The sequence below is a fragment of the Triticum dicoccoides genome, chromosome 3A, assembly GCF_002162155.2.
Source record: "Triticum dicoccoides isolate Atlit2015 ecotype Zavitan chromosome 3A, WEW_v2.0, whole genome shotgun sequence".
NCBI lineage: Eukaryota > Viridiplantae > Streptophyta > Magnoliopsida > Poales > Poaceae > Triticum > Triticum dicoccoides.
This window is the reverse complement of record NC_041384.1, coordinates 384,091-401,034: the sequence shown is the minus strand read 5'-3', so window position 1 is coordinate 401,034 and position 16,944 is coordinate 384,091. Positions and strand designations below refer to the sequence as shown.

Here is a 16,944-nt window from a genome sequence, read left to right as displayed (position 1 = left end):
CAGGGGATCCCCATGACCCCCGCCGCACAAGGGGTGCGCCACCGCCTTGCGTTCCAGCTCCCTACGCCGCTGCGCGGCCTTCTTCCTCTGCTTCTTTTCTTGCTGTTGCTGGATCCACCATGGCGGAGGAGGACCCCAATCCCCCTCGCGACCCTGTGGCTCCACCTGCGTGCCGCGCTCCTCCCACGCCGCACGAAGCTCCCTCTCGCCTCTGTCATCTCCTCTGTCGCGCATCGCCCTCTTCGCCTTCTCGCGCAGATCCTGCTCCCGCCTGCGCTCCGCCTCCAGATCCGTCGTCTCCATCGGCCTCTTCTCCGCCCGCCGACCCGCCGCCTCCATCGGCCTCTTCTTAGCCCGCCGGTCCCCCATCACCGCCTCCGCAAAGGATCTGCGAAGGGGAGAGAGTGGGGGAGCAAGCTTGATGCGCCGAGCCAGGTGAGCCCAGCGCCGCACTTCTCTTTTGGCAGCAGGAAACCCTAACTAGGGCTCCCGACTGCCCTTTGCCACCCACATATACCCAAGCGCAGGGCGACTTGGCTGACCAGGTGGGCTGGACCGCTCTCGGCCCAGCGTAGGCCGCCCCGGGCCCTCCACCACAGCCACTTCCAGCCTGAGCGGCCCCGCGCAAGCCGAGACGGGCCCCGCCCCATTAGGGCCCACGACGGCCCGGCACCCGGTTCCCGCAACCCTAGGTTCCATCGCCAGGGACGCACCTGCCCCGGTCCCCGCCGCCGGCGTCGCCGCCGCCGCCGCCACCGTGCAGCCGGCGGTGGGGGTGCAGTCCAGACGCGGCCACTCCCGCTCGCCTGCCGCCGCCGTCGACGCCTCCCCTGCGCCAACCAGCAGCCCCGCCAATTTGGACCGAATGGCCCCGACTGCCACCGCCGCAGCGTTTCCACTGGGCGGCGTCGCCGGTTTCCAAACGCGCGCCGCCAACGCCCGGTGGCCCCTACCTCCCGGCGCGAACCTACGCCGCCGCCGCGCCGATCCAGGCTGCTCCCTCGCAGCGAACGCCACAAAGTCGCCAATCGTTGGTCCCGCCGGCGCCGCCCTTCGGCCCCCCGCAGCGCAATCTGCCGTCTCGCACTCCGACTCCGCCTCCGACTCCGACTCCGACCCCGCAAGGGCCCAAAAGCGGCTGCCCCCCGGCCGTGCCGCCCTGCCCGCCGGCGACTCCGGGGCCGGGGCTTGCGGGCCGCGCCCCGGCGGGCTCCCCGAGCCCCTACGCACCAGCTGCCAGCCGGTCGCCGACGCGCGCACCGCGCACGCCCGTTCGCCCGCCCCTGTCTCCAACGGCTCGCCCCTGCACCCAAGCTAGCTGCTGATTTTAGCCCCACTTGTTAATTACACATCCACGGGTGCTTATCCCATCGTAGGGCAGTTATTATGTCGTCAGCATGCCCCCTAACTCATTGTTTTGCATCCACGTGTGCATGCATGTTATTTGCTTAGTCTGAATTGCTAGCGACAGGAAACAAATATGAATCCAGACACCAGGCATCTATCATACAATAAAATGGTTTTGAGGATAACAATATTCACTTTTGGTTGAAATATGCATTCTTCTTACTGTCTTGGAGTCTTAGGCATATTTGGTGTTATATATTGCTTCTTGTAACACTTACATTTATTTCATCCGGCGCAGAAGTACAAAAAGGTTATATTTGTAGTTACAAAATTAAAATGTTCTTGAGTTGGGTTTTAGACTAAAACACTGCCTTTTTGTTGGTCTTTCCTAGTTTATGTGCATTTAATAATCAACCATGAGTGTGCGAGGTTAGACGTAGAAAAGTGATACGCATAGCATCTGTCCATTTCGTTTGAGAAATACAGTCATGAGTCATGAGGTCTACGTTCATGTAGCTCTCCATTAATTATTATATGAATCTCTTTGGCCCCTCTTGATAGTTCTTCGAGAAAATAAAGAACGGAAAGGGTTTTTCATGTTCAGAACAATTGCCAGAAAGGTATAATTTCAGACTCTTTATCATTTTATCTCTATTGATGTCTCTATGTCTTCAGATGCTATATTTCATTCATGCATTTTAAAATTTCTAAATGCGCTAGTTATAATGAATGATTTAGAGTTCAACTAAAAAAATAAAACCAACAGCACTAGCCCCTGTGTCATTTAAATTATGAAGCAACCCAGGCACACAGCTTGCGGAACTCAAGGCTTGAACATGGGTGGCAGGCTGGGCGCACAGCCAACAGCGCGCTACTAGCCACTTGGTTGAGACCCAGTACCAGTTTCAATTGATGTTCTAATTTGACTGGTTATTTCATCAGAGGTGCATGAGCATGCTTTCTTTTCTTTCGGTTCGCATTCATGGTCCACAACACAGCTTCTTGGATGTCTTAGTTGTGAATTCCTTGCAGTGTGAGCTGCAATGTAGAAATGTTATTTACCCATACTCAAACATGCAGTTTGGAAAAGATAAGGCCTGAGAAGGAGCTTGAACGAGCCAAGGCAGATATCATGCGGTGCAAATTAAGAATACGAGAAGCTTTCCAGAAGCTTGATAATCTTCTAGCTGTGGGGAAACTTGAAAAATCTTTGTTTGATTATGAAAGAATGATATCTTCTGACCATGTATGTGTACACATTTTGCTTTTCCCATGTTGTGCTTTGTTGTGCTAAACATTTTAATCAGTGATCATGCTTCCCATCTTGCAGATTGTTTGTGCCACTTGTAGATTGCAAGGGCCTACATCGAATAATGGCATCATTCTCTGTGACGGAGCCTGCGACAGAGGGTTCCACCAGAATTGTCTAAACCCTCGTTTACTGACTAAAGATAGTAATATTTATTTTCCCAATTTCTTATGGTATTCAAGGTTTTGTTATTTCTGGTGTTAATTAACTCATGTTATCATTCCCTTTGTAGTCCCTGGAGCTGGAGAACGATGGCTTTGCCCTGAATGTGATTGCAAGATGAAATGTATAGAATTAATAAATGAACTCCAGGGGACAAATCTTTCCATTAGTGACTCTTGGGAGGTACCATTGTCACTGTTAACAATACTTCACTGTCTCAAGGCCAATGAAGTTGAACTATATTCAACCATGATACTACATTATTTCTGCAGAAAGTTTTTCCTGAGGCAGCTGCCGTGGCACACGGGCCTATGCAAAATGATGTACCTGATCTTCCATCGGACGATTCAGAAGACGATGACTTCAACCCCAATATATCCGAAGAACATGTGGCTGGTCACGTGGAAGGACCATCAGAAGATGATATTTCAGACTCTGATGACTCAAATTTCATCACCTCTTCTGACAATTCAGAGCATGTGAAGGAGAAAGAGAAAGTTGATGTCCTTGAACTACCTTCGGACGACTCAGAGAATGAGGAGTATGATCCAGCAGGTCCAGATTCAGATAAAGATATCGAAGAGAAGCAAGATGAGTCAAACTTCATATCGGACTCTGGTGATTTCTGTGCTGATATTGCGAAGTCATGTGGTAAGGATGAAGTTTCGTCTTGTCCTAAAGTTAGAGATCATACTACCAAGGATCTTGACATCGACCAAGCTGCGATTTTACCATCAAGGAGACGGAAGGTTCAACGTTTGGACTACAAAACACTTCATGATGTAAGCTCACCTTGCAAGCATATCTTGACATTAATTTTGCTGATGTTTCCAGCCTTGCAAACACCTTTGGTGTGTATATATATATATATATATGTATATATATATATATATATGTATATATATATATATGTATATATATATATATATATATGTATATATAATTCCAGTTAGTGATTAATTTGGTCAGAAAATATAGATCAATCCAATAGTTCCACTGAAGATAGAAAACAAACATTTATGGGGGTGATTAACATGATTATAATGCGATAACTGTTGGAAATTTACGTGTCGTGCCCCTTCTTCTCTTTATTTCTTTTTCTCTTTTTTTCAATACCACGTTACAAAGTTATGCCCTGGCTGCACATATATATATATATGCACAGCCAGCCACCGACCCAACCTAAACCCAATCCTAATCGTACAGAAACTACTACCTAAACACGCCATACACAAACAAATCCAAACCGGACTCTACTTTACTAGTTAACTCCTATCACAACACGGACTAGTACTTTTGCTACTTGCGTGCAACCAGCCACATGTACTAATCACCGGCTACCTTGTTCATCATTAGTCTAAATCTAGTATAAACTCCTACTACATGACTCAACCAATACTATGACTAGGACAAGATTACCTAACAATCTCCCCCTAATCTTGACTTATCATCTCCGCATACTTGCTTTGATCTTGACTCGTTGTAAATTCACGATTTGTCGATCCAAGCTCCGACGCATGATCCAGACTACCAGCCCACACGATCGCATCTACGCATGCAACATGCAAGATTGGACGCACCATCAATCTTCATGTCGTCAACTTAACTGGCCACTGTCCCACTACACGCCGAGCTTGATCTTCAACTGCCTTATCCGTACACTGAGTACGACCCGCCTGGAAACATGCAAAACCTCCTTGCTGTACAATGTTGTGCCACCGCCATTGCTTGGCCGCTGCCTTGCACTCGGTCCGCACCATACTTCTTGTACTTGCTTACAGTAGATCCACTCTCCACTGCTCGCACATCTCCTCGCTTTACGATGGCTTCGCCTACCATCGTCCGCCTTCGGCATCACACCGAATCCACACTGGCCGCAACCAGGACGCTCCACGAGGACATGGACATGACTCAAGGAACACCGTGCACATCGCTTCCACTCCAACGAATCCACACGGAGACGAGCACTTGGACACGATGACGACTCACAGACACAACGACGACTGATCGTGCAAACTCGCATGACTCTTTGACTCATCCGACTCCCGCGGACAACGATCTTGATGAGCTCCAGCACCGCACCTTGGCACCACCTCTCGCATCAATGATCTTCTTCCACAGCCTTGCCGATGATAACCTACCTTCTCCCTCCTTGTCGCTCCACAAACGACGATCGCTTGTTCCTCCTCTTCGCCGCATCATCCAGCAACTTCATCGCCCGCCCCGAGGCGCTAGTCGGGTCGCTACCCCAGGGCAAGCACTCGACTCCTGAACCTTGCTCTGATACCAATTGTTGGAAATTCACGTGTCGTGCCCCTTCTTCTCTTTATTTCTTTTTCTCTTTTTCTCAATACCACGTTACAAAGTTATGCCCTGGCTGCAATATATATGCACAGCCAGCCACCGACCCAACCTAAACCCAATCCTACTCGTACAGAAACTACTACCTAAACACGCGGGGCACAAACAAATCCTAACCGGACTCTACTTTACTAGTTAACTCCTATCACAACACGGACTAGTACTTCTGCTACTTGCGTGCAACCAGCCACATGTACTAATCACCGGCTACCTTGTTCACCATTAGTCTAAATCTAGTATAAACTCCTACTACATGACTCAACCAATACTATGACTAGGACAAGATTACCTAACAATCTCCCCCTAATCTTGACTTATCATCTCCGCATACTTGCTTTGATCTTGACTCGTTGTAAATTCACGATTTGTCGATCCAAGCTCCGACGCATGATCCAGAATACCAGCCCACACGATCGCATCTACGCATGCAACATGCAAGATTGGACGCACCATCAATCTTCATGCCGTCAACTTAACTGGTCACTGTCCCACTACACGCCGAGCTTGATCTTCAACTGCCATACCCGTACACTGAGTACGACCCGTCTGGAAACATGAAAAACCTCCTTGCTCTACAATGTTGTGCCACCACCATTGCTTGGTCACTGCCTTGCACTCGGTCCGCACCATACTCCTTGTACTTGCTTATAGTAGATCCACTCTCCACTGCTCGCACATCTCCTCGCTTTATGATGGCTTCGCCTACCATCGTCTGCCTTCGGCATCACACCGAATCCACACTGGCCTTAACCAGGACGATCCACGAGGACATGGACATGACTCACGGAACACCATGCACATCGCTTCCACTCCAACGAATCCACAGAGAGACGAGCACTTGGACACGATGACGACTCATAGACACAACGACGACTGATCGTGCAAACTCGCATGACTCTTTGACTCATCCGACTCCCGCGGACGACGATCTTGATGAGCTCCAGCACCGCACCTTATCACCACCTCTCGCATCAATGATCTTCTTCCACAGCCTTGCCGACGACAACCTACCGTCTCCCTCCTTGTCGCTCCACGAACGATGATCGCTTGTTCCTCCTCTTCGCCGCATCATCCAGCGACTTCATCGCCCGCCCCGAGGCGCTAGTCGGGTCGCTACCCCGGGGCAAGCACTCGACTCCTGAACCTTGCTCTGATACCAATTGTTGGAAATTCACGTGTCGTGCCCCTTCTTCTCTTTATTTCTTTTTCTCTTTTTCTCAATACCACGTTACAAAGTTATGCCCTGGCTGCATATATATATGCATAGCTAGCCACCGACCCAACCTAAACCCAATCCTACTCGTACAGAAACTACTACCTAAACACGCCGGGCACAAACAAATCCTAACCGGACTCTACTTTACTAGTTAACTCCTATCACAACACGGACTAGTACTTCTGCTACTTGCGTGCAACCAGCCACATGTACTAATCACCGGCTACCTTGTTCACCATTAGTCTAAATCTAGTATAAACTCCTACTACACGACTCAACCAATACTATGACTAGGACAAGATTACCTAACAATCTCCCCCTAATCTTGACTTGTCATCTCCGCATACTTGATTTGATCTTGACTCGTTGTAAATTCACGTTTTGTTGATCCAAGCTCTGACGCATGATCCAGACTACCAGCCCACACGATCGCATCTACGCATGCAACATGCATGATTGGACGCACCACCAATCTTCATGCCGTCAACTTAACTGGTCACTGTCCCACTACACGCCGAGCTTGATATTCAACTGCCATACACGTACACTGAGTACGACCCGCCTGGAAACATGCAAATCCTCCTTGCTCTATAATGTTGTGCCACCGCCATTGCTTGGCCGCTGCCTTGCACTCGGTCCGCACCATACTCCTTGTACTTGCTTACAGTAGATCCACTCTCCACTGCTCGCACATCTCCTCGCTTTATGATGGCTTCGACTACCATCGTCTGCCTTCGGCATCACACCGAATCCACACTGGCCTCAACCAAGACGCTCCACGAGGACATGGACATGACTCACGGAACACCGTGCACATCGCTTCCACTCCAACGAATCCACGGAGAGACGAGCACTTGGACACGATGACGACTCATAGACACAACGACGACTGATCGTGCAAACTCGCATGACTCTTTGACTCATCCGACTCTCGCGGACGACGATCTTGATGAGCTCCAGCACCGCACCTTGTCACCACCTCTCGCATCAATGATCTTCTTCCACAGCCTTGCCGATGACAACCTACCTTCTCCCTCCTTGTCGCTCCACGAACGACGATCGCTTGTTCCTCCTCTTCACCGCATCATCTAGCGACTTCATCGCCCGCCCCGAGGCGCTAGTCGGGTCGCTACCCCGGGGCAAGCACTCGACTCCTGAACCTTGCTTTGATACCAATTGTTGGAAATTCACGTGTCGTGCCCCTTCTTCTCTTTATTTCTTTTTCTCTTTTTCTCAATACCACGTTACAAAGTTATGCCCTGGGTGCATATATATATGCACAGCCAGCCACCGACCCAACCTAAACCCAATCCTACTCGTACAGAAACTACTACCTAAACACGCCGGGCACAAACAAATCCTAACTGGACTCTACTTTACTAGTTAACTCCTATCACAACACGGACTAGTACTTCTGCTACTTGCGTGCAACCAGCCACATGTACTAATCACCGGCTACCTTGTTCACCATTAGTCTAAATCTAGTATAAACTCCTACTACATGGCTCAACCAATACTATGACTAGGACAAGATTACCTAACAATCTCCCCCTAATCTTGACTTATCATCTCCGCATACTTGCTTTGATCTTGACTCGTTGTAAATTCACGATTTGTCGATCCAAGCTCCGACGCATGATCCAGAATACCAGCCCACACGACCGCATCTACGCATGCAACATGCAAGATTGGACGCACCATCAATCTTCATGCCGTCAACATAACTGGTCACTGTCCTACTACACGCCGAGCTTGATCTTCAACTGCCATACCCGTACACTGAGTACGACCCGTCTGGAAACATGAAAAACCTCCTTGCTCTACAATGTTGTGCCACCACCATTGCTTGGCCGCTGCCTTGCACTCGGTCCGCACCATACTCCTTGTACTTGCTTATAGTAGATCCACTCTCCACTGCTCGCACATCTCCTCGCTTTACGATGGCTTCGCCTACCATCGTCCGCCTTCGGCATCACACCGAATCCACACTGGCCGCAACCAGGACGCTCCACGAGAACATGGACATGACTCATGGAACACCGTGCACATCGCTTCCACTCCAACGAATCCACACAGAGACGAGCACTTGGACACGATGACGACTCACAGACACAACGACGACTGATCGTGCAAACTCGCATGACTCTTTGACTCATCCGACTCCCCGGGACGACGATCTTGATGAGCTCCAGCACCGCACCTCGGCACCACCTCTCGCATCAATGATCTTCTTCCACAGCCTTGCCGACGACAACCTACCGTCTCCCTCCTTGTCGCTCCACGAACGATGATCGCTTGTTCCTCCTCTTCGCCGCATCATCCAGTGACTTCATCGCCCGCCCCGAGGCGCTAGTCGGGTCGCTACCCCGGGGCAAGCACTCGACTCCTGAACCTTGCTCTGATACCAATTGTTGGAAATTCACGTGTCGTGCCCCTTCTTCTCTTTATTTATTTTTCTCTTTTTCTCAAGACCACGTTACAAAGTTGTGCCCTGACTGCATATATATATGCACAGCTAGCCACCGACCCAACCTAAACCCAATCCTACTCGTACAGAAACTACTACCTAAACACGCCGGGCACAAACAAATCCTAACCGGACTCTACTTTACTAGTTAACTCCTATCACAACACGGACTAGTACTTCTGCTACTTGCGTGCAACCAGCCACATGTACTAATCACCGGCTACCTTGTTCACCATTAGTATAAATCTAGTATAAACTCCTACTACATGACTCAACCAATACTATGACTAGGACAAGATTACCTAACAATCTCCCCCTAATCTTGACTTGTCATCTCCGCATACTTGCTTTGATCTTGACTCGTTGTAAATTCACGTTTTGTTGATCCAAGCTCTGACGCATGATCCAGACTACCAGCCCACACGATCGCATCTACGCATGCAACATGCATGATTGGACGCACCATCAATCTTCATGCCGTCAACTTAACTGGTCACTGTCCCACTACACGCCGAGCTTGATCTTCAACTGCCATACACGTACACTGAGTACGACCCGCCTGGAAACATGCAAAACCTCCTTGCTCTACAATGTTGTGCCACCGCCATTGCTTGGCCGCTGTCTTGCACTCGGTCCGCACCATACTCCTTGTACTTGCTTACAGTAGATCCACTCTCCACTGCTCGCACATCTCCTCGCTTTATGATGGCTTCGCCTACCATCGTCTGCCTTCGGCATCACACCGAATCCACACTGGCCTTAACCAGGACGATCCACAAGGACATGGACATGACTCACGGAACACCATGCACATCGCTTCCACTCCAACGAATCCACAGAGAGACGAGCACTTGGACACGATGACGACTCATAGACACAACGACGACTGATCGTGCAAACTCGCATGACTCTTTGACTCATCCGACTCCCGCGGACGACGATCTTGATGAGCTCCAGCACCGCACCTTGTCACCACCTCTCGCATCAATGATCTTCTTCCACAGCCTTGCCGACGACAACCTACCGTCTCCCTCCTTGTCGCTCCACGAACGACGATCGCTTGTTCCTCCTCTTCGCCGCATCATCCAGCGACTTCATCGCCCGCCCCAAGGCGCTAGTCGGGTCGCTACCCCGGGGCAAGCAGTCGACTCCTGAACCTTGCTTTGATACCAATTGTTGGAAATTCACGTGTCGTGCCCCTTCTTCTCTTTATTTCTTTTTCTCTTTTTCTCAATACCATGTTACAAAGTTATGCCCTGGCTGCATATATATATGCACAGCCAGCCACCGACCCAACCTAAACCCAATTCTACTCGTACAGAAACTACTACCTAAACACGCCGGGCACAAACAAATCCTAACCGGACTCTACTTTACTAGTTAACTCCTATCACAACACGGACTAGTACTTCTGCTACTTGCGTGCAACCAGCCACATGTACTAATCACCGGCTACCTTGTTCACCATTAGTCTAAATCTAGTATAAACTCCTACTACATGACTCAACCAATACTATGACTAGGACAAGATTACCTAACAGTCTCCCCCTAATCTTGACTTATCATCTCCGCATACTTGCTTTGATCTTGACTCGTTGTAAATTCACGGTTTGTCGATCCAAGCTCCGACGCGTGATCCAGACTACCAGCCCACACAATCGCATCTACGCATGCAACATGCAAGATTGGACGCACCATCAATCTTCATGCCGTCAACTTAACTGGTCATTGTCCCACTACACGCCGAGCTTGATCTTCAACTGCCATACTCGTACACTGAGTACGACCCGTCTGGAAACATGAAAAACCTCCATGCTCTACAATGTTGTGCCACCGCCATTGCTTGGCCGCTACCTTGCACTCGGTCCGCACCATACTCCTTGTACTTGCTTACAGTAGATCCACTCTCCACTGCTCGCACATCTCCTTGCTTTACGATGGCTTCGCCTACCATCGTCCGCCTTCGGCATCACACCGAATCCACACTGGCCGCAACCAGGACGCTCCACGAGAACATGGACATGACTCATGGAACACCGTGCACATCGCTTCCACTCCAACGAATCCACACAGAGACAAGCACTTGGACACGATGACGACTCACAGACACAACGACGACTGATCGTGCAAACTCGCATGACTCTTTGACACATCCGATTCCCCCGGACGACGATCTTGATGAGCTCCAGCACCGCACCTCGGCACCACCTCTGGCATCAATGATCTTCTTCCACAGCCTTGCCGACGACAACCTACCGTCTCCCTCCTTGTCGCTCCACGAACGATGATCGCTTGTTCCTCCTCTTCGCCGCATCATCCAGCGACTTCATCGCCCGCCCCGAGGCGCTAGTCGGGTCGCTACCCCGGGGCAAGCACTCGACTCCTGAACCTTGCTCTGATACCAATTGTTGGAAATTCACGTGTCGTAACCCTTCTTCTCTTTATTTCTTTTTCTCTTTTTCTCAATACCACGTTACGAAGTTATGCCCTGGCTGCATATATATATGCATAGCTAGCCACCGACCCAACCTAAACCCAATCCTACTCGTACAGAAACTACTACCTAAACACGCCGGGCACAAACAAATCCTAACCGGACTCTACTTTACTAGTTAACTCCTATCACAACACGGACTAGTACTTCTGCTACTTGCGTGCAACCAGCCACATGTACTAATCACCGGCTACCTTGTTCACCATTAGTCTAAATCTAGTATAAACTCCTACTACATGACTCAACCAATACTATGACTAGGACAAGATTACCTAACAATCTCCCCCTAATCTTGACTTGTCATCTCCGCATACTTGCTTTGATCTTGACTCGTTGTAAATTCACGTTTTGTTGATCCAAGCTCTGACGCATGATCCAGACTACCAGCCCACACGATCGCATCTACGCATGCAACATGCATGATTGGACGCACCATCAATCTTCATGCCGTCAACTTAACTGGTCACTGTCCCACTACACGCCGAGCTTGATCTTCAACTGCCATACACGTACACTGAGTACGACCCGCCTGGACACATGCAAAACCTCCTTGCTCTATAATGTTGTGCCATCGCCATTGCTTGGCCGCTGCCTTGCACTCGGTCCGCACCATACTCCTTGTACTTGCTTACAGTAGATCCACTCTCCACTGCTCGCACATCTCCTCGCTTTATGATGGCTTCGCCTACCATCGTCTGCCTTCGGCATCACACCGAATCCACACTGGCCTCAACCAGGGCGCTCCACGAGGACATGGACATGACTCACGGAACACCGTGCACATCGCTTCCACTCCAACAAATCTACAGAGAGACGAGCACTTGGACACGATGACGACTCATAGACACAACGACGACTGATCGTGCAAACTCGCATGACTCTTTGACTCATCCGACTCTCGCGGACGACGATCTTGATGAGCTCCAGCACCGCACCTTGTCACCACCTCTCGCATCAATGATCTTCTTCCACAGCCTTGCCGATGACAACCTACCGTCTCCCTCCTTGTCGCTCCACGAACGACGATCGCTTGTTCCTCCTCTTCGCCGCATCATCCAGCGACTTCATCGCCCGCCCCAAGGCGCTAGTCGGGTCGCTACCCCGGGGCAAGCACTCGAATCCTGAACCTTGCTTTGATACCAATTGTTGGAAATTCACGTGTCGTGCCCCTTCTTCTCTTTATTTCTTTTTCTCTTTTTCTCAATACCACGTTACAAAGTTATGCCCTGGCTGCATATATATATGCACAGCCAGCCACCGACCCAACCTAAACCCAATCCTACTCGTACAGAAACTACTACCTAAACACGCCGGGCACAAACAAATCCTAACCGGACTCTACTTTACTAGTTAACTCCTATCACAACACGGACTAGTACTGCTGCTACTTGCGTGCAACCAACCACATGTACTAATCACCGGCTACCTTGTTCACCATTAGTCTAAATCTAGTATAAACTCCTACTACATGACTCAACCAATACTATGACTAGGACAAGATTACCTAACAGTCTCCCCCTAATCTTGACTTACCATCTCCGCATACTTGCTTTGATCTTGACTCGTTGTAAATTCACGATTTGTCGATCCAAGCTCCGACGCATGATCCAGACTACCAGCCCACACGATCGCATCTACGCATGCAACATGCAAGATTGGACGCACCATCAATCTTCATGCCGTCTACTTAACTGGTCATTGTCCCACTACACACCGAGCTTGATCTTCAACTGCCATACCCGTACACTGAGTACGACCCGTCTGGAAACATGAAAAACCTCCTTGCTCTACAATGTTGTGCCACCGCCATTGCTTGGCCGCTGCCTTGCACTCGGTCCGCACCATACTCCTTGTACTTGCTTACAGTAGATCCACTCTCCACTGCTCGCACATCTCCTTGCTTTACGATGGCTTCGCCTACCATCGTCCGCCTTCGGCATCACACCGAATCCACACTGGCCGCAACCAGGACGCTCCACGAGAACATGGACATGACTCATGGAACACCGTGCACATCGCTTCCACTCCAACGAATCCACACAGAGACGAGCACTTGGACACGATGACGACTCACAGACACAACGACGACTGATCGTGCAAACTCGCATGACTCTTTGACTCATCCGATTCCCCCGGACGACGATCTTCATGAGCTCCAGCACCGCACCTCGGCACCACCTCTGGCATCAATGATCTTCTTCCACAGCCTTGCCGACGACAACCTACCGTCTCCCTCCTTGTCGCTCCACGAACGACGATCGCTTGTTCCTACTCTTCGCCGCATCATCCAGAGACTTCATCGCTCGCCCCAAGGCGCTAGTCGGGTCGCTACCCCGGGGCAAGCACTCGAATCATGAACCTTGCTTTGATACCAATTGTTGGAAATTCACGTGTCATGCCCCTTCTTCTCTTTATTTCTTTTTCTCTTTTTCTCAATACCACGTTACAAAGTTATGCCCTGGCTGCATATATATATGCACAGCCAGCCACCGACCCAACCTAAACCCAATCCTACTCGTATAGAAACTACTACCTAAACACGCCGGGCACAAACAAATCCTAACCGGACTCTACTTTACTAGTTAACTCCTATCACAACACGGACTAGTACTGCTGCTACTTGCGTGCAACCAGCCACATGTACTAATCACCGGCTACCTTGTTCACCATTAGTCTAAATCTAGTATAAACTCCTACTACATGACTCAACCAATACTATGACTAGGACAAGATTACCTAACAATCTCCCCCTAATCTTGACTTATCATCTCCGCATACTTGCTTTGATCTTGACTCGTTGTAAATTCACGATTTGTTGATCCAAGCTCCGACGCATGATCCAGACTACCAGCCCACACGATCGCATCTACGCATGCAACATGCAAGATTGGACGCACCACCAAGCTTCATGCCGTCAACTTAACTGGTCACTGTCCCACTACACGCCGAGCTTGATCTTCAACTGTCATACCCGTACACTGAGTACGACCCGCCTGGAAACATGCAAAACCTCCTTGCTCTACAATGTTGTGCCACCGCCATTGCTTGGCCGCTGCCTTGCACTCGGTCCGCACCATACTTCTTGTACTTGCTTACAGTAGATCCACTATCCACTGCTTGCACATCTCCTCGCTTTACGATGACTTCGCCTACCATCGTCCGTCTTCGGCATCACACCGAATCCACACTGGCCGCAACCAGGACGCTCCACGAGGACATGGACATGACTCACGGAACACCATGCACATCGCTTCCACTCCAATGAATCCACACAGAGACGAGCACTTGGACACGATGACGACTCACAGACACAACGACGACTGATCGTGCAAACTCGCATGACTCTTTGACTCATCCGACTCCCCCGGACGACGATCTTGATGAGCTCCAGCACCGCACCTTGGCACCACCTCTCGCATCAATGATCTTCTTCCACAGCCTTGCCGACGACAACCTACCGTCTCCCTCCTTGTCGCTCCATGAACGACGATCGCTTGTTCCTCCTCTTCGCCGCATCATCCAGCGACTTCATCACCCGCCCCGAGGCGCTAGTCGGGTCGCTACCCCGGGGCAAGCACTCGACTCCTGAACCTTGCTCTGATACCAATTGTTGGAAATTCACGTGTCGTGCCCCTTCTTCTCTTTATTTCTTTTTCTCTTTTTCTCAATACTACGTTAGAAAGTTATGCCCTGGCTGCATATATATATGCATAGCCAGCCACCGACCCAACCTAAACCCAATCCTACTCGTACAGAAACTACTACCTAAACACGCCGGACACAAACAAATCCTAACTGGACTCTACTTTACTAGTTAACTCCTATCACCACACGGACTAGTACTTCTGCTACTTGCCTGCAACCAGCCACATGTACTAATCACCGGCTACCTTGTTCACCATTAGTCTAAATCTAGTATAAACTCCTACTACAAGACTCAACCAATACTATGACTAGGACAAGATTACCTAACAATCTCCCCCTAATCTTGACTTATCATCTCCGCATACTTGCTTTGATCCTGACTCGTTGTAAATTCACGATTTGTCGATCCAAGCTCCGACGCATGATCCAGACTACCAGCCCACACGATCGCATCTACGCATACAACATGCAAGATTGGACGCACCATCAATCTTCATGCCATCAACTTAACTGGTCACTGTCCCACTACACGCCGAGCTTGATCTTCAACTGCCATACACGTACACTGAGTACGACCCGCCTGGAAACATGCAAAACCTCCTTGCTCTACAATGTTGTGCCACCGCCATTGCTCGGCCGCTGCCTTGCACTCGGTCCGCACCATACTCCTTGTACTTGCTTACAGTAGATCCACTCTCCACTGCTCGCACATCTCCTCGCTTTACGATGGCTTCGCCTACCATCGTCCGCCTTCGGCATCACACGGAATCCACACTGGCCGCAACCAGGACGCTCCACGAGGACATGGACATGACTCACGGAACACCGTGCACATCGCTTCCACTCCAACGAATCCACACAGAGACGAGCACTTGGACACGATGACGACTCACAGACACAACGACGACTGATCGTGCAAACTCGCATGACTCTTTGACTCATCCGACTCCCCCGGACGACGATCTTGATGAGCTCCAGCACCGCACCTCGGCACCACCTCTCGCATCAATGATCTTCTTCCACAGCCTTGCCGACGACAACCTACCGTCTCCCTCCTTGTCGCTCCACGAACGACGATCGCTTGTTCCTCCTCTTCGCCGCATCATCCAGCGACTTCATTGCCCGCCCCAAGGCGCTAGTCGGGTCGCTACCCCGGGGCAAGCACTCGACTCCTGAACCTTGCTCTGATACCAATTGTTGGAAATTCACGTGTCGTGCCCCTTCTTCTCTTTATTTCTTTTTCTCTTTTTCTCAATACCACGTTAGAAAGTTATGCCATGGCTGCATATATATATGCACAGCCAGCCACCGACCCAACCTAAACCCAATCCTACTCGTACAGAAACTACTACCTAAACACGTCGGTCACAAACAAATCCTAACCGGACTCTACTTTACTAGTTAACTCCTATCACAACACGGACCAGTACTTCTGCTACTTGCGTGCAACCAGCCACATGTACTAATCACCGGCTACCTTGTTCACCATTAGTCTAAATCTAGTATAAACTCCTACTACATGACTCAACCAATACTATGACTAGGACAAGATTACCTAACAATAACCATCACAGAACATGCATGTATATACACTGATAATTTATTGCAATAGATGCGTAGCTGATCCAGTATTTCTTGATTTTCCTTACTACTTTCAGTCGGTGTGGAACACAAAAGAGCTTTTGAAGTGATGCTAAAGTATTACCTCAACTACCATCTTTGAGTAGAATTTACTAACTCAATTACTGGGTTATGAACCTGACATGTTTCTTCTACATGTTGAAACAAAAAAGGATGCTTATGGGGGCAAACCATCTGATTCAACTGATGGTGGAGAGTTGTCTGGACATTGTACACTCAAAGAAAATGAAGAACGAAATGAAGTGGATTCATTTGCACGCAAAAGCTCCATGGGAACGCGAGTTGTGCACTCTGATGGTTTT

General features: G+C 49.6%; 1 protein-coding gene across 1 annotated transcript in view; it reads left to right on the top strand.

Annotated features, from left to right (window-relative positions):
- Nucleotides 1–16,692, top strand: part of LOC119270820 (homeobox protein HOX1A-like) — a 23,484-nt gene extending 6,792 nt beyond the window's left edge. Inside the window, exons 3-7 of the mRNA XM_037552878.1 lie at nt 2,428–2,593; nt 2,678–2,801; nt 2,889–3,001; nt 3,091–3,600; nt 16,660–16,692. Coding sequence (XP_037408775.1) covers nt 2,428–2,593; nt 2,678–2,801; nt 2,889–3,001; nt 3,091–3,600; nt 16,660–16,692 — 946 coding nt within the window. The remainder of the gene's footprint in view (nt 1–2,427; nt 2,594–2,677; nt 2,802–2,888; nt 3,002–3,090; nt 3,601–16,659) is intronic.
- The last annotated feature ends 252 nt before the right edge of the window (nt 16,693–16,944 follow it).